The following is an 18,637-nucleotide window of genomic DNA, read 5'->3' as shown; positions in this document are numbered from 1 at the left end:
TTAGAAAGTTTCATCCACCATCGTGTTGTTGAACACTATTTGCAATTTAATTTTAATGCGGTGACTTGTCGGTTACCAGCAGAAGGTCATGCAAGCACATACCTCATAATCCGCCCTTCTATTGTTCGAGTTTATAACCATGACAACGAACTCTACCTTTGGCTAAACGAGACAAATGAAGCTACAACAAAGCGAAACATATTAAAGGAAGAAAAAGCATTAATGTATGACTTGTATAAATGTGTGATAAATAATTTTTCTTAATAAGTTATCCCTTTGAGGAAGGGAATCTGAATTATGACCCAAAATAGCAGGGGATGCGGAGCGTTTTTTAGAGTAGGGGGAGGGGGGGGGGGGGGGGAGGTCTGAGCATGCGAACAATCTATAAACCCCTTTTTCGGAGCTTCTACTAAAAAAAAAGCCCCAGCCACCCGCTTCCGCAGCCCCTGCATAGTTTGAGAGTTACATATTGGCATATAGAGGGCAGTCAACTGGTATCGCTTGAAAGCATTATGAGTAGGTCACGCTCCGTTGTGGAATCGTTGGACCGTATGCTTCTTTATGAGGGATTTTCGCATGCGCTTTTTTAATAGAGGGGTTCGGACGATTGTGGCTTTCTCGCAAACTAGGCCGCGTTGCATAAAGCCACGTGATTACTGCCACTCGAATTGATCCAAGGCGCCTTAATCATTATCTATTAAGTCTCCCGCTTGAAAAGAAAGCCCGAGAGCAACCATATACTCACATGTTCTGCGGATGCTTTTGATTTGCTCCTGCTGCTTGAGTCACCCATGACCGTTGCCTCTCCCGTCTTGGCCGAGCAGTACATGTTCCTGCCCAGCTTGATGACCCGGTCACCTTCCATCTCAAATGACCCCTCCTTGAAGGACGCAACGTACCTCCCTTGGAATGAAAACTCTTCCGTCTCGACCTGCTTCCCATCACGGTTGAAATATCTATCAAAGGAGACAAGAAAGTGAACATTTCCAAGTGAATTTACCAAAAATCCCTCTTTCCATATTAAGGGAAATATTACCTGTCTTAAAGGCCACCTTCAAAAGATCCCCCACTGAAACCTTGCCTTTTCCCCCAGTCATCTATGTGATGTACTTCCTGTGAGACTGTACATTTCTTGTCCTCTTTTCATATATTTGTATTTTGTAAGTGCTATGGTACTTATTGTTTTTAGTGCTAGTAAATATTTGATATTAGTATCGATCCTAAGCAATAATGTAGATTGGAAAGGTGTCATGAGTTTGTCATGAAATGACATTAATTTGAATCCAAGGAAATAATGTCATTCCATGACATTGAGTGAGTTCAAGTGGTTCCATATATCTTATTTTTTTGGTAGTATTTATAGCAATCAATGCATAATACATATAATAATATTTAACACTGTTTAGAATCTGATAAAGCACTACTTTTGAACTAATCTAGGCACTTTATACATTATCCTGGACATTAATTGGATCGAAATGTATGTGAGAATATAATACGCACACTTTGAAGATGATTATCAATTCAATCAAATCAAATGTCACTTCTAATCACTAATCTGTGTGTTTGAGATACACAAAATGTGAAATGCGATACATTTAAAATTGCTTACCGTAATTAACGGTGTATTAACCGCACCTTTTTGCCACCAAAAAAAATTTAAAGTCGGGGTGCGGCTTATACACAGTACACCATTTTTTTTAATTTTTAATTTTTTTTTTTTAAAGTTTCGATTTATGCCCTTCCACCTGGCGCTATGCCTGGCAATGTCTCCCAGCTCGGTAATCGGTGTGTTGACTCACCACTCGGAAACTAGAACAACACCCAAATTTGTCTGTCATCTTGGTTTGAAAGTAATCTTTCTGATAGATCTCAATATGTAGTTTGTAATAATAATTCCTCCAATTTTTCTTCTATTATATGGTGTACCACAAGGTTCTATCCTAGGTCCTCTACTGTTTTTTAATTTACACTAATGATCTTCTTTTTTTTTTAAGGGCGAAAAAGAGGGGTGCAGTTAATACACGAGGGCGGTTTATACAACGTTAATTACGGTAGGTTTAATACAGAGGCATATACATGTACATGAACAACCCTTATTTAGAAAGATCTGAGAATTCAACAATCTAGGTCCCGTTTTATATAAAACTTGTTATCATAACAAACGCTAAATTTCTACGACAAATTTGTTTTCAACCAATCAAATGCCACAATTTCAGTTGTACCCTGTTATTGATTTAAAACAAGTCTTATCAAATAGTGCTCTCGATTGTTTAAAGATTCATACAAACCTGATGGTTCCTGGAATCTCGGTGCCATAGGGAACAGTGCCGCCCAGAGAATGAACAAACCTGCCATTCGAACTCTGCACTTTCTCTTTCAAGAATATTGACACCTAAAAAAGAAAAGAAATAATTATAGTTTGATCTTGTAAGCCAGCTTCATCATATAACACATTGTTCATGGATGTTCCGCACATAACTATTAGAGTACAGTGTATGTGTGTGATTAAGCCATTAGAACTATGCTCTTTTTCTTTCAAAAATATTGACATCTGAAGAAGAAAAAAAAGAAGAAGTTTAATCTTCTAAGAAAGCTTCAAAATATAACACATGTATATACATTATACATCGATGCTCTACACATAACTAGTACAGTAGAGTGTACCGGTACATGTACACATGTATGTGTGTGATTTACCGTATACATTTTGAATGATGCATGATACTGCATATTTGCCAAAATGTCAAAGTATCGTCATGAAAAATAGATCCATGCTGCATTATAATTGAAAGAGCACACTAGCTTGCTGATAGTACTCAGGGTATTCATTAATTATACACTACATGTACCGAGTGTGCAGGTATACAGGTGTATAATAAACTGACTTGCACATAACTGTACACCATCACCCCCCACCCCCCCCCCCCCGAGCGAATTTTCAGCCGGCACGATTTTCAAATTTTTGGGAGCAAAACAAATAATAATAATTAGTGCCTCACTATCCCCCCCCCCCCCCCCCCCCCCCCCCACTGAGTAAAATATTGGCCAGCATGATTTTCATATTTCAGCATACTAAATTTCAAATTGATTTCAAATTTGGGCCTCCAACCCTAAGAAATCCTGGATCCAAGCCTGCCTACATGTACTGTACAGTTGTAGATAAAGCTACATGTACAGTACATATCCCATCCACAGCTCAGAGTTGAACTAATTTAATGTACCAATATCAACAAGGACACTTGTGTGCATTGCCAATACAGGTCTCCTCTAGCTGCACACACAAATCTACCCATCCACAACCATTGGCGAAGAATGGAGACTCCTTGATACAATTAAACCTCAAATTGACCCTTAATTAGAATCGACCTTTCATTAGCTGATGTCTACCAATTCATGATTGTTTACCCTAGAAGTTAATTATGATTGACACTCTGAATAGCCACTGGAGGCCTATAATGAATGCATGAGCGGTAGAGTAATTACATGTAACTGTATTAGACAGGAACTGCCTACAATTAACAGACAATGGTGTTGATGTTCGCTTAATAAATCTTTAAGAAAAAGACGAAAACATTATCCCCAGAGCTACATGTTCATTTAAATTCCCACTAGCAATTCAATTTTGTTGCCGGTAAGCTTCACTAATGTTTCAGTTTTACTGAATCTTTTTTATACTTTATTTATATTGATTCACATGTATTTTCTTCTTAATTCTATACCATTCTCTATATTTTTCACTCCTCTTTGTCTAAACATTATTTTCTAGAAATTTCTACTTACCGGTATCCTTTTTTTCTCTCTCTACAGTATGTTTATTTTCTAGTACTACTTTCATGCTCCACATCATACAATGTTGTAAAATCATTATTAAAGAGACAACTTCATGTACATGAACATTGTACATTGTACATAAAATATCAAATAATCAAAAATATTAGATGTGAAATTGATGTGATCATAAATTACTGAAGAGCATTTTAACATCAGCAGTCGGCACAATGAAATACATTTATCAAAGTGATCATGACATGTATTCCAGCACTACATGGACACCCATAATTAATATCTCTACCGTAATCATTGATGCATTACAATCCACTCAGAACTATTCAGACTTCAGCCCTAAGCATTTATTAATTAGAGAAATGTCAAGACCATCCATTCATCATCCGAGGCTCTACAAAAAACAGGCTCATCTCATCTGCCTGGGTACTTAAATAGCTTTCGTTACCATGGCAACAACCTACAAAATCGATATGGTGTGCAGTGAAGGGAAAACAATTCATTTTGTTGTATTCTGTTTTTGCAGGTTTCCAGACCCTACAGTGTAACTGAAATAATTACTGTAATGAATTTCACCTCCTGAAAAAACCTGAATTCAGGCATACATGGACTTGCCCTTTTGTATTTTTACCATTTATGAAAATTTGATGACTTTTATAATTTTTAAGCATCTGAAACAGAGCACAGATGCAATATGAGTTTTTGTGGATAAACATGTACTGTACATATAGTGTACATACAGTATACAGCCAGAACTATCTATTGAACTAAATGAACAATTTTAGGTCTGATCACAAATGATAGCACTCTTTGAAAAGCAATTGACATTTCCAATCATGGAATGAAACACATTTTACAATGCATTATATTTTTCAATCAAAATCAAATCTCAAGAAATAACAATGTTCACCAACAACAAAATATAACTTTAAATACCAAACAGAACATTGTTAAATGTTCAAATTCTTTATATTTCTTCCAAAATGTATATCAAATACACATTGACATCAATTATTATGTACTATGCATGTAAGGCAATTGTATGAAAATGAAGTGATCATATACTACATGTAGTACAAATTGCTTTTTTTAAAATAGAATTTCACAGTTCATGATTGTACTATGTGAATGATTTTTGATATTTTTTTAATCTTGATTTTCTGCATTTCTGAATGTTTCTTACCATCTCCCCTCATCTGTATTGATAAGGACCCCCTTCTCTCTCTCTCTCTCTCTCTCTCTCTCAATCTCTCTCTATCTCTGTCTCTCTTTCGCCCCCTTCTCTCTCTCTCCTTCTCTCTCTCTCTCTCTCTCTCTCTTTCTCTCTCTTTCTCATCACTCCAACTCTCCCTCTCCTACACCTCTCCATTTCTCTTTCTCTTTAAACAAAAATTTGAATTTGATCAATGAATTTTTATGGAATGTACATGTTTGGTTTTTGACTTATGTCATATTTTGTGTTATTTGAATTTGAATTGCAATTGTATTGTATCTTCGTGAAATGAATCGCAATTCAGACATTGGCTGCATGATCTTTTAATAAACCATTACTATTCTATTCTATACATGGAAAACAAGTAATTCATATAATTTTCTAAATTACCGCACTACAGTTGACCAACAAATAATCTGATTAAAACCAGAAAAATGTTACCTTTATGTATAAAAACTGATATGAGTTACCTGAACATTAAAATGTAAATGTATGTACTGTTTAGTGGAACATAATGTAACAGCTTTAATGTTCAGCTTACCCTAATATGCATGTCTTGAAAGAAGCCTAGAAGCGTCTGTCGTATTAGCTGGAACTCTCCCAATGTTACAAAAGTAAACGTCTGATGAAGTCAAAGACAGGAAGAAAAACAAAATTCACAATTATATTTTAACAGATAAAACAATTTGATACAATTTGATAGACTATCAAACATACTGGTACACGTAAAATCCTTAATATTATCAGCAACATATCTACAGGTACATTGTAGAGTGATGAAAGTCTTTAGAAATGATTTGAGTGCCAAACAATTAAGGCACCTGTATGGACATCAAATCTTGATAAAATCATAATTTAGAGAACTAATAAGGCATTTTGTATCTTATTCCAGGGACTCTACAAGTAAGCATTACACTAATTAGAAACCAAGCTAAAAATGGATCAAACATCTGTAAAAAAGGAAAGAAAGATGTTACATTGACTAAACTGTTTGATCAACTCATTCAACTGCCATAATAAAACTGTTTCATTTGTAATTAAGGAGTGATTAATAATAACACATTAGAAAAGCTGTTTTCAAAAATGTCCCCATTTAAGCTACGACTCAAGAATCTTTGAACAAGTAGTTGATGATAATGATGATGATGATGATGATGATGATGATGAATTGATGATGATGATGATGACGATGATGATGATGATGATGGTGATGATGATGAAAATGAAGATGTTGATAATGATAATAATAATGATAATAATGATTGATAACGATGATGATGATGAATGAAGACAAAGATGAAGATGATGATGATGATGGTGGTGGTGGCGATGATGATAAATGTTTAATGAAGATGATGACAATGGCAATAATCATGATGATTTATACATGTAGCAATAATATAATGGTGCCACATTTCTGTTAGACATTCAAATTGCATTCTCCTTCTATTTTAACTAATAAGATTACGCATCTGCTTGAATTGACACAATCTTGTGTGCATGGCCTGTATATTTTGAATGATTATGAATCCAAAATAATATGCGTAATCTTATTAGTAAAATTAGAAGGAGAATGCAATTTGAATGTCTATAACAGAAATGTGGCACCATCATTAACGTAAAGTAGAAACAAGAGCGGTCAAAAGAGGGATCCTTGCGGGACACTACATACCTTCAAGAGCAGACGACAAACGCCCTCTACGCCAGCCTTGAGGGTAGGATTATCACAGACGAAGCTACGGATAGCGTCCATGTGGTTGAGAGTGACAAGTAGGATATCCTTAGGTCTCAGACAAAGTGAGATCTGGTACTTGACAGCCATGGTCATCAGGTCATACAACTAGAAACAAAAATTGTATATAAAATGTGGTTTACAGTGATTTTTAAGGCTTACATGTATATATCATAAATACCGGTAATGCTTAAATGCTTTTAAAACGTGTACATGCAATGTACATGTTTAATATGCAAAGTACATTAAAAATTGAGTTTAAAAATATTTATCCTACCTTGTCCATACTAGCGGTGTTTAGTCTCATGATAGAGGCATGGGCCAGACGATCAAACACTGTCCTCATCGCTTTCTTAGAGTAGATATCCTGAGGTTTGAAGAGCTCCCCCACAAAGCGTTGGTTGAACATTGTCTTCACAATGTCATGCATCACTGAAAATATATGAGGACAAATAATAAAACATCAAACTGTTACTTTCTTAATGCAACTGATATTGTGTACATGAATTTCAATTTACTTTCTATTACTTTCTTAATACACCTGATAAATAGGTTGGAAGAGCTCCCCCACAAAGCGTTGGTTGAAAATTGTCTTCACAATGTCATGCATTACTAAAAATATATGAGGACAAATAATAAAACATCAAACTTTTACTTTCTTAATGCACCTGATAACTAGGTTGGAAGAGCTCCCCCACATAGCGTTGATTGAACAATATGTCTTTACAATGTCATGCATCACTAAAAATATATGAGGACAAATAATAAAACATCAAACTATTACTTTCTTAATACACCTGATAAATAGGTTGGAAGAGCTCCCCCACAAAGCGTTGATTGAACAATATGTCTTTACAATGTCATGCATCACTAAAAATATATGAGGACAAATAATAAAACATCAAACTTTTACTTTCTTAATGCACCTGATAACTACATGTAGTGCGTACATGAATTTCGATTTATGCATGTACCATTTGAGGTACATGTAGAGTCCATAATTTATGCATGTTTCTCTCCAGGAAACCATGGATACTACTACTATGCAGTTGTGCACATACAGTACATGTACACGTACATTATATGGTTTCCATGATCTTGGATTGGCAAGATGTACATGACGTGTATTGATTCACATCCTAATATATCACATTACCAATTGTATTTAAATCTTAAAAGGGCAATCCAACTTTGGAGGGAGTTCAAATGTATGAAAGTAGAAAAACCAGAGAAACAAAATTTGACCAATAATAAGGGAGTTATGAATATTTGAAATATCAGATTACTAAATCTATGCAAATCTTAAAGTGACTTGGTAACATTGTTGAAGGTTGATGAAAAAAATTGCTTAATTTTTGTATAAAATGTTACTTACATGTACTATTTTCCTTCTACTGTACTAACCCTCTGACATGCAAAAAATCCTGAAAAAATTCTCACACCACGAAGATATCTATGGTTTTCTTTGAAGGCGTCGTTGTACGACACCCTCATACATTGATTAACAGTTAATTCTCCCAACCATTTTTGAATTTTCCCAACCGTTTTTCCATGACAAAAGACATAAAACAGGCTATAAAAAAATCTGTCAACACTTAAATGTCTGGAATGGAATGTAGAGCCATTTAATTGCTTTGTGAGATTTCCATTCACCTAAAATGTAATTAAACTGTAATAATATAGTTGGGAGAATTAAGGAACCAATCAGATCAGTTTTTCCCAATTTGTACCATGAATAAAGATCCGTTTTCACTGAAATTTTCAGATTATCTTTAATTGTACATCTAGCTTTGAAGTCACTACCTTAGCACCACTATCTCTTATCTGATGTAAACAATGTTACCAAGTCCCTTTAAGTGGCCATTTGGTCATTAGATTGTGACATACATGTAGTCATAGACAACTCTACGCTTTGTTGTGTTAAAGAATATCATTTATTGTGATTTTCTCCTACATTTTTGTACATACTGTACATGTACATAGCGCCTTCTTCCATTGCCCCGGGGCACTTCTCAAAATGTATTATGGATAGCATATTATAATAAATAAAAGTCATATATTTTGAAAGAATGACATTTTAGTCCTCCTTTGTTTTGAAACAAATGGGGAAGTTGTCCAGCACTATGTCACTGTAACATCTATTCATCCTATTTGAAGTGCACAAGCTGTACGTGTACATGTACATGTACAATGTAGTGACATTATAGTGTTAACAACTTTTCAAAATTCACAACTTTCTTTTTTTGTGTTCAATTTCAATCAACTGACATACAAGGAGAAATAGAAATAAAAAATGATAAAATGATATCTTAAGAAAAAGAATAACATAAAGAATAACATAATGAAAAGAAGAGAAGATGAAAGAAAAAAAAACAAAGAACAGCATAGGGAAAGATACAATGTAGTTCAGGCCTTCAGGGTAATAATTAAGCCAGTTTACGGTTGCAGTCTGAGCATGAGCAGATAAAGGTCATTTGTACCAAAAAGGTAAAACCCACAGAGAATCAGAGATGAATACTGGATATGCGCTCATGAAAGTTATGTACATGTAACATCATTCATTTATGTACCAACGGTACATACTAAGATATGCAGGTGGAAGTATTCTTTTCAAGAGGGCAAATCATGATGATTGCGCATGCGTCGGCGTAGGACATGATATTTTTTGCTCTTCCAAATCTGAGATTTAAACTTGAAAATTTGTTAAAATTTGGCCTTATTGGATTCATACTTTTGAGTCTACATTTGTCAAATTGTTTTATGTTAATACTATGTGGGAAAACAGTACTTGAAATCTCCTACTTTGTGAAAAAAAATCTGCACAAAATTGGTACAGCATTGCCTTATTGGCTGTGTCCCCACCTACTACAGTTGAGTGAGGTCAAGGTCAAGAACAGGTTACCAGCGGACCTGCATATTTGGTGCTGCTCTATCTAACTGGTGCTGCTCTAACTTTAACTAGCTAGCTAGGCCAGGTTTGCAGTCACAGTCCTGGATTAATAAAAAAATAGATTGAAAAAATTTAAACAAACTTATGAGAAGATGGAAAGAAATTTAGAGAGTACTGCTGAGTCCGATGAACTAGTAAAGCCAAAGGATAAAGCGAACGAGCCTGGATTCAAAGATGGCAGCGACCAGAAATCCTCAGGGATAGGGGCTGACATCGCGAGTGACAAGGGTGAAAAAGTTAGACGTTCTTCTAACTCGAGAAGCAACAAGGCAAAAAGGAAAGTCTCTTTTGAAATCCAGAAAGCTGAGAAAGGAAGATCAGATACAAAAAAATCTTCTGTGGCTTATCAAAAGGATAAAAAAATCAAACAAGGTGACAAGATTGAGTCGGCTGAAACCAAAGTCATCGACGAAGGTCAGTACGGTCAATTTGTGTGTACCCACTGTAACAGAACTGTATCAAAAATGATAGAATGTGAATTATGCGAATGCTGGGCATGCCTACAATGCCAGAATGTTGACGAAGAAGTGTATAACATATTTACATATGAGGCAAAGTTCACAGGCCTTCACTGGTTCTGTAACAATTGTGACATGACTATTGTTGAAACCATGTCAAATATGAAAAATGGAGCTGTTCCAACTGCTTCAAAGGGACAGACTGTCAGTCAACAAGATGTCGAACACACTCCAGTGCAAGATTTCTCTACAATGGAGAAGTTGGCCGAAAGGATGGAAAAGAAAATGAACGAAAGAATGGATCATATTCTGAATGAGGCCCAAAGTATGCTGACAAGAATGATGGAAGTCACAGAGGAGAGGATGGAGAAATCCTATGCTGAAGTAGTCTGTGCTGCCTCTGCAGGAGATCTGGGAACTAATACCACAAAGCAGAGCAGCGTACCAATACGTTGTACAGATTCCTTCAACCATCAAAGCTCAGCGTCAATGAGGAAAGAGAGAGTCACACCCTCTTGTAGTGTGGCAGAAGTTGTTACATTGACTGTGGATGAGTTAAAAGATAGAGATAATAGAAGGAATAATATTGTTGTGTACAACATGCCAGAACCAAATGAGACCATGAGATCCAAAAGACAATCCAAGGACAATGATCAGGTAAAAGACATGCTGTGCAATGGCCTGTGTGTAGACATCCAGGAGGGTGAAATTGAACAAACCACTCGTCTAGGGATTCGTGGCAAGGGACCAGATGCAAAGCCTAGAGTTCTTTTGGTTCACTTCAACGACCCCAGTCTTCGGGATGAAGTCATTCAGGCATGCAGCAAGCTGCGCAAGACAGAAAAATGGAGAACAGTGTATATTGCACCTGATCTTTCTAAAGATCAGAGACAAGAGAGGTGGAATTTAAGAGAAGAATTAAAGAGGCGTAAGGAAGAGGGAGAAGAGAACCTGATAATACGAAATGGGAAAATCATCCCAGTTAAGCCGAGACCCAAATCCGGTAATAGAGGAAGCACACAGTCTCAGGATCCACGTTCAACTAAACAAATGATGCATGCAGCTAATCAAAAAGAGAGTACTGATCATTTGGTCTCACAGGGTGCAAGACGTAAAGGGTTACCTGAGTCGGCAGCTGTTGAGAAAACACATATTGGATCGGCAGCATCAACCGAACATTGTGTTAATAAAGTGGACATGGAGTCGGCTACCGAGCATGACGTCTTCCAGGAAGATGATAACTCTAGAAGCCAAAACACTGATATCTGACAGCAAGTGAAAGTATTGTACAGCAATGTTGACTCTCTATTGAATAAGAGAGATGAACTACTAACTCGCATTATTGTTGACAATATAGATGTGATCTGCTTGACAGAAATTTACCCGAAACATGTATCGATTAGCATTGAAGACTTTGAGTTCCAGATTCCTAGTTTTAGTATGTTTCTTCCTGAAAGAAGGAAAAGAGGAGTCATCATTTACACAAAATTAAGCCTTCAAGCTAAACAATATTTTTTTGAGGACCAGGAGTTTGATGAAAGTGTATGGTGCTCGTTTCAAACTACATCATCCAGCTTACTAATGGGATGTGTATACCGTAGCCCGAACAGTACTGTAGAGAACAATGATAAGCTGTTGGATCTTTTGAAAGCTGCAGATAACGCTATGCACTCACATTATGTAATCATAGGAGATTTTAATCTACCGGAAATTGACTGGTCCAGAAATGTGTCGAACTCTACTGAATTCAGCTTCTCACAAAGATTCTTAGTAATCACAGAAGATACATACATGCATCAGTTAGTGACAGAACCAACAAGGTTACGTGAAGGCCAAAGATCAAACGTATTAGATCTGATCTTAACAGATCAACCAGATTTCATCGATGACCTTGAACTTAAACCACCATTTGGAAAAAGTGACCATTTATCAATACAGTTTAATATGAGTCTGCTATATGAAGAGAAGTCTTTCACTCCTGCTTATGCATTCTTTAAAGGGAAATATGAGCAGCTAAGGGAGTACGTGGAGGAACATCATTGTTTTGAATGGACAGAGGAATACGTAAATCTGGAGGAGAAATATGCTTGCTTTGAGAAAACAATTATTGAGCTTACTAAGAAATTTGTACCGTTGAGACTTCCCGGATTGAAAGCCAGACCACAGTGGATGAATAGTGAGGTTAAGAAGGCGGTAAGGAGGAAACATTCAGCTTGGAATAAGCATCTGAGAGCTAGACGGAAGATACCTATTAATCCTGTCACTGTCAACCAAACAAGGGAGGAGTATAATGCTGTCAGAAACCTAGCAACCAGTGCCACCAGATCTGCTAAGGGAGGATTTGAACTCAAGATTTCGAAGGATGTAAAGAAGAATCCAAAGAGCGTCTGGAAGTACATTCAAAGCAAGTTGAAAGTCAAAAGTGCAATAGAGAACTTATGTAAGCCTGATGGTTCCATTGCAGAATCTGATAATGAGAAAGCTGAGTTACTCAACAATTACTTCTGCTCAGTTTTTACGAAGGAAAACCTCAACAACATTCCTGAGCTTCAAGGAAGAGATTACTCAGCTTGCTTAGAGGACATGATTATACATAGAGAGAAGATTCATCTCTTGATTGAGAAGATGGACCAAACTAAATCTGCTGGCCCAGATGGAATACACATTCGAATTCTAAAAGAATTAAAGCTTCACGTTATTGATTGTCTAGCTGAAATATTTAATGAATCTATGTCAACTGGATGTGTCCCGAAATCTTGGAAGTCAGCGAATGTTGTACCATTATTCAAGAAAGGCAAAAAATCTGACCCAGGAAATTACAGGCCAATAAGCCTCACAAGTGTAATTGGCAAGATCATGGAGACTGTGGTAAGGGATGAAATTGTAGAGCATTTGGAGTCTAATGATCTAATCACCAAACATCAACATGGTTTTAGAAAGGGTCACTCATGTTCTACCCAGCTACTAGAAGTGACAAATGATTGGACCAAGTACTTGGATACAGGTAACAACATTGACTGCATTTACCTGGACTACAGGAAAGCTTTTGACAGTGTACCTCATGCCAGACTGATAAAGAAATTACAGGCTTATGGAATCCGAGGAAAAGTGTGGAAATGGATCTCCAACTTCCTATCTGATCGCTCTCAACAAGTGATAGTGAATGGCTCCAAATCCTCTTCCTGCCTGGTCACAAGTGGTATTCCGCAAGGAAGCGTCCTCGGTCCAGTATTATTTACGATCTTCATTAACGACATTCCAGATTCATTATCTACGTCCGTATCATCTACAGTCAAACTCTTTGCAGACGACACTAAGCTGTACTCTCCTGTGAACTCACTAGAAGATAGTGCTGCATTACAACATGATCTAGATCTCCTTGCAAAGTGGACGGACAAGTGGCAACTCCCCATAAATGAGTCAAAGACAAAGGTGATGCATCTTGGGAAGTCTAACCCTAATGTCAACTATAACCTCAACTCATCAATTTTGACATCTGTGGTTCTAGAGACTGATCTGGGAGTATCCTTCGACAACAACTTAAAGTTTTCAGCGCATGTAAACAGAGTTGCATCCTCTGCGAACAGGAAGCTTGGCCTGATTCGCCGCACCTTTTCATTCTTGGATGAATCGGGCCTTGTACACCTCTACAAGTCTTTAATAAGGCCATCCTTAGAATACTGCTCCAGTGTGTGGCACCCTGTTCTCAAGAGAGACCATCTAAAGCTGGAGAGAGTGCAACGCAGGATGACAAAAATTCTTCTATCTATTCGTGACTTGGAATATTCTGACCGGCTTAGACATTTGAAATTGCCCACACTTGCATACCGTCGTCACAGAGCGGATATGATACAAACATATAGACTTTTCCATGGGATTGACCGCAGTGACCCCAACCAATTCTTTCTGAGACCTTTGAATGACAGAACACGTGGCCACAGCTTCAAACTATCAAAAGTTAGAGCCTTCACTTCTATCCGAATGGGATCGTTTTCACAGCGAGTCGTCAATTTATGGAATGCGCTTCCAGCTTATGTAATTGATAGCCCATCTGTAAACTCATTCAAATCCAACCTGGAAAAAGTATGGAGAGCTAAATATGACATGTACAACCCTAAAGAAATGTTTCCTTGCTATTGCATTGTCCGGAGCTCCGACGTAGGCGCAATCCCCAGTACATACAGACATTAATCCTGCTGCAGAGGGGCATATAAGTAATTATACTTGAAGCCCAACATCAAGGTAAATCAAGGTAAAACAAAAGGTATTCATGAAGCATATCTAGGACTTTGGCAGTTATTATTCTAAGATGCTCAAAGGGGAACTTCTCTATGTGTAAAACATCTGTGGATATTTGGGGTCATTTGTACCATGTGCTATCTGTAAACTCCCTTATTATATGGAATAACAAAAGGAAAGATACATGTAAAATAAAACTAAAAAGAGAATATGATAGAAGGGTAAAAAAAAGATAACTAAAGCCAAGGAAGAGTAAAAAGAGAAAATGATACATGGATAAAAACAAAGAATAACATACACAAAAATTGAATAGAAGATTATAGAATGATACAGATTTATAAAGAAAAGTTAAATAGTTACATGTATTATTAAAAGAAGTGAAGGTGAACTAAGCAAAACAAAGAATAACAAAATAGAAAAATAGAAAAATTATAGAAGGATAACAATGAAGGTTTAATAGCATAAGAATTATTAAGATAATGGAAGATAAGAAAGGGAAGATTAATCATTAAACAGTAAAGGGTGATGAACTATTTATAGAATGATGGGAAGTCAAGATTATCTGACTAATAAAGCCTAGACCTAGATCTATATACATGTACATGTATGGTACATAGTAGGTCAATCTCTTGATGTATCAATTTCAACTGTCAAGAAAAAAAAGAAGAAAAAAACAGGGAAAACAAGTAAAACAAAAAAACAATTTACGATTGCAACTGATTGAAACTCTGATATAAAACTAAAAGTCTATATACCAATCGTGGATCCATGTTTAAAATGAATTATTCAATTAGCCTTTTGTAAAACATAATCTAGATCCAAAACAAGTCTGACAAGCAACAAATTGAATAATATTTTTCTTTCTAGAGTAGAGTCTCCGGTTTGCGGCATCGCCCGGTTTGCGGCCAGGGGTATTTGTTTTAAAAATAAAATGAATATGACTCGATAATAATCATTGAAACCTACCGTGGATTCCACGGTAAGTTCTGCTTTGCCGAAAACGTTCGTAGCAGGTGCTCCTGTCGGTACGGAGTATCCGTCAGCGATGTCGAAAATCTACGGCACCAGTCGCCGATGAAAATTCCAGCAGGTGCTAACTTTTAAGTTAAGAGATCGAGGCATGACTAGATCAATATTGTAGCTCTATTTGTCCGATATTTGTCCGATTGGAGGTGAAATTTGATGTTTTTGTGGAAGTATGATGGCTGTGGTCTGTCTCCTATCGCAGATATTTTGATTGTGCCACCGCATGGCCAGTTGCATGGGGTGGCCGCAAACCGGCACGTAATTACGTGTTTTTTTCTGGTTTGCGGCGGGGGGTGTTAATACACACATAACATGCGGGATCGTGTATGATGGTATGTGTGCTGATGTGTGTACCCGCTATGACACGATAGTTTCTAGTAGTACTTACCCCCGGATGGGATGATCCATTCGAGGAAAAGGTGAAATTGTTTAAAACTTGACAAATTTACCGTAGCAACAGATAAACATGAGAATTTGGGTTACCCGTAGTAATTTGGTACATGCTTTTATCGTGACGTAGCGCATAAAGCTTTGTGACGTACGCGTGCCGCAAACCGGTAATGCGTGCCCGCAAACCGGGGAACTTGAAGCATTTCGAAACGTGGTCAATGCTGACCACGCTGTGGGTCAGTTAGGTTATTTGTGACTTCTATTTAATAAGTAAGTATATGGACTCTTTATTGAGGGTATTGAAGTATTCTGTGAGTATTCCAATAAAAGTGGAATCGGCAGTTCCCGCCGATCGGCCGCAGACCAGAGCCACTACTCTATATTATTATTAATTAATTAAAGGGAGTGTATCATGACAAATACTAGTTAACGCCATCTACGTCTTCTTTTGGACAACTGCACGTAAACGAATAGACTTGATTAACTGGGTCAGCGCGCTAGCGTTCGCAAAACAGACCAAACTTCTCCTCACGGTTCGGTTTCGCATAGAGTCTATGTTGCACGCACGTGAATGCTGCGGTTGCGTCGTCTGTATTCGTATGATACCTGATTGGCCCCGGGTAGCGCCACAGGAAAGACACGTAATCTCATCATGACACACTCCCTTGTCAGGAAAGTCTGATCCAGGCCCAAACTTCAAAGTTAAACAAACATTAAAATAAATAAATAAAAGGGTGGGTCCAGTTTCAAAAAATGGAACAGCCTTGGTCTGGACCTGATCATAGAATAGAAACCTGACATTATAATCATGATGATGAAACCTTTATTTTTAAATAAGAACAATGATGAGATTAATGAGACCCCACTCATAATGTTGAGTGAAGGCCTGTGCAAGTGTGCAGTGCTGCTGCTGCATTGCAGTGATCTTGCAAATGTTGATTACGACCGACCCAGGCGCTAGGCGCACAGTGCACAGTGCCGTGCAGACCCGTGAGGTGAGAAGGCCAACGCTGTGTGTGGCTATGCCTATGGCGCAGCGCAGCACGGCGGGGATCTTGCCTACCTTTACGTGCTTTATCCGCGGGAATGTTCTGAGCTCGTAGTCGCTGATCCAAAATATACAACATTTCACCTCCAAGGTTGATGAATAGAACCGGTAAAGCCCGTTGAGACATTTTTACGATTTATAGTTCCACAGATATAGGGGAAATATGATTTTATTAGAGATCTAAAGACGTGATTCGGCGTCGGTGTATCCCTGGATATATTTTCAAAGTCTCGTTCGCATAACGATTATTCTGATAAAATAATTAATATGAGTATAAAATATATAACGATATTAAATACATTTATAATAACTATTTTACAACCTAATTTATTTGTTTCCGATTCTAAATTTTAATTAAATTTTATTTGTAAACATATTAAATATATGATCATTAACATTTTAATAAAATATTCTGACCAGCCTCTTATTTGTGTGAACATTTCGAGCATAAATACAGACTTGCACAATATGGTGTTTGTAAAAAAAAGATTATGTGTAGTTCGGCTTTATTTTCTACACGGATCGCGGGCAGATCAGCAAATAAGCTCAGGGGTTTTAGGCAAAAAATTGAGAAAAGCCCCGGAAAATCATGTCATATCAGCAACTTTTGAAAATCATTGGTAGCGAATTAGAAATAAGCCACATTTGAATTTAATTTGGTACGCCATCAGTACGCCAGTGTTCAGGGGCTCATTTCGTCTTCCCCCTATGATAAAAACACACACGCGCTTTCCCATCCTCTCACAATTTCCATGATATGTGCATATCGCTGTAATAAATTCCTCCATTGATAAATATAGGGGCACGCGGAATGTTTCGGAAATTTAATTCCTATTTACTCTCCTTTTCTTAAATAAAATTTTTTTTTTAATGTAATTAAATTTGTATGTGTTATTATTTGTTATTTTATTTTTTGTTAAAAAATACAAACCATTTTTACTCCTTTACTGCTGATTTCTTTCTTTCTGGGGCAGGGCCGTAGCCAGAGTTTGATGTTGGGGGGGGGGGGGCACATACATGTAATTGATCGACGTCCTGGGGAGGGGTCTAAAAAAGTTCAACCGATCTTGGAATTTTTTTTGGGGGGCACATACCTTCCGTTCCCCCCCCCCCCCATAGCTACGTGCCTGTTCTGGGGGGGGGGTGCTATAAGGGGGGGGCGGAAATGCCTTTGCCCGCCCCCCCACTTTTTTGTCGATGAGGGCAACTCCCCCCCCCCCCTCCTTTTTATTTTTGAAAATCAGTGGTAGCGAATTAGAAATAAACCAGGTTTGAATTCAATTTAGGGGGCAGCTTTAAGGGGCAACTGCCCCCCCCCCCCCGCCATCAGTACGCCAGTGTTCAGGGCTCATGTCTTCTCACCCCTATAATAAAAAAATACGCACGGCTTCCCATGCTCTCACAATAATTCCACGATATGTGCATATCGTTATATTATAAAATCCTCCATTGATAAAAAATAGGGGCATGTGGAATGGTTAGGAACTTTAATTCCTATTTTCTCTCCTTTTCTTGAATGGAATATTTTTTTGAGTGTGGTTCAATTCATGTGTTATTATTTGTTATTTCATTTTTGGTTCAAAAATACAAACCGTTTTTACTTCATCACTGCTAATTTTTTTTTTTTTTGGGGGGGGGGGGGGGCGGCGGGCTTTTAGAGGGGGGGGGGGGCGAACATGCGTTTTGCCCCCGCCCCTCCAACACTTTCTTTTTCGTCGGTAGTTATTTTATCACAACAGGCCCCACAACTTTATAGTCGCTAATTTCAGTCTATTAGTCTAATTTGAGGAGATAA

At 37.4% G+C, this 18,637-nt stretch overlaps 1 protein-coding gene across 1 annotated transcript in view; it reads right to left on the bottom strand.

Moving 5' to 3' along the window:
• LOC763903 (protein OSCP1-like) overlaps nt 1–17,059 on the bottom strand; it is a 29,416-nt gene extending 12,357 nt beyond the window's left edge. The window contains exons 1-6 of the mRNA XM_030995160.1: nt 16,858–17,059; nt 7,009–7,163; nt 6,672–6,839; nt 5,541–5,621; nt 2,292–2,395; nt 746–956 (exon numbers count right to left, since the gene is read on the bottom strand). Coding sequence (XP_030851020.1) covers nt 746–956; nt 2,292–2,395; nt 5,541–5,621; nt 6,672–6,839; nt 7,009–7,163; nt 16,858–16,969 — 831 coding nt within the window. The 5' untranslated portion in view covers nt 16,970–17,059. The remainder of the gene's footprint in view (nt 1–745; nt 957–2,291; nt 2,396–5,540; nt 5,622–6,671; nt 6,840–7,008; nt 7,164–16,857) is intronic.
• Nucleotides 17,060–18,637: the final 1,578 nt, after the last annotated feature.

The sequence above is a fragment of the Strongylocentrotus purpuratus genome, unplaced genomic scaffold (genome assembly GCF_000002235.5).
Source record: "Strongylocentrotus purpuratus isolate Spur 01 unplaced genomic scaffold, Spur_5.0 spur5_scaffold_21, whole genome shotgun sequence".
NCBI classification, from domain to species: domain Eukaryota; kingdom Metazoa; phylum Echinodermata; class Echinoidea; order Camarodonta; family Strongylocentrotidae; genus Strongylocentrotus; species Strongylocentrotus purpuratus.
Note: the sequence above shows the minus strand (reverse complement) of the source record. Positions and strands in the feature narration are given on the sequence as shown.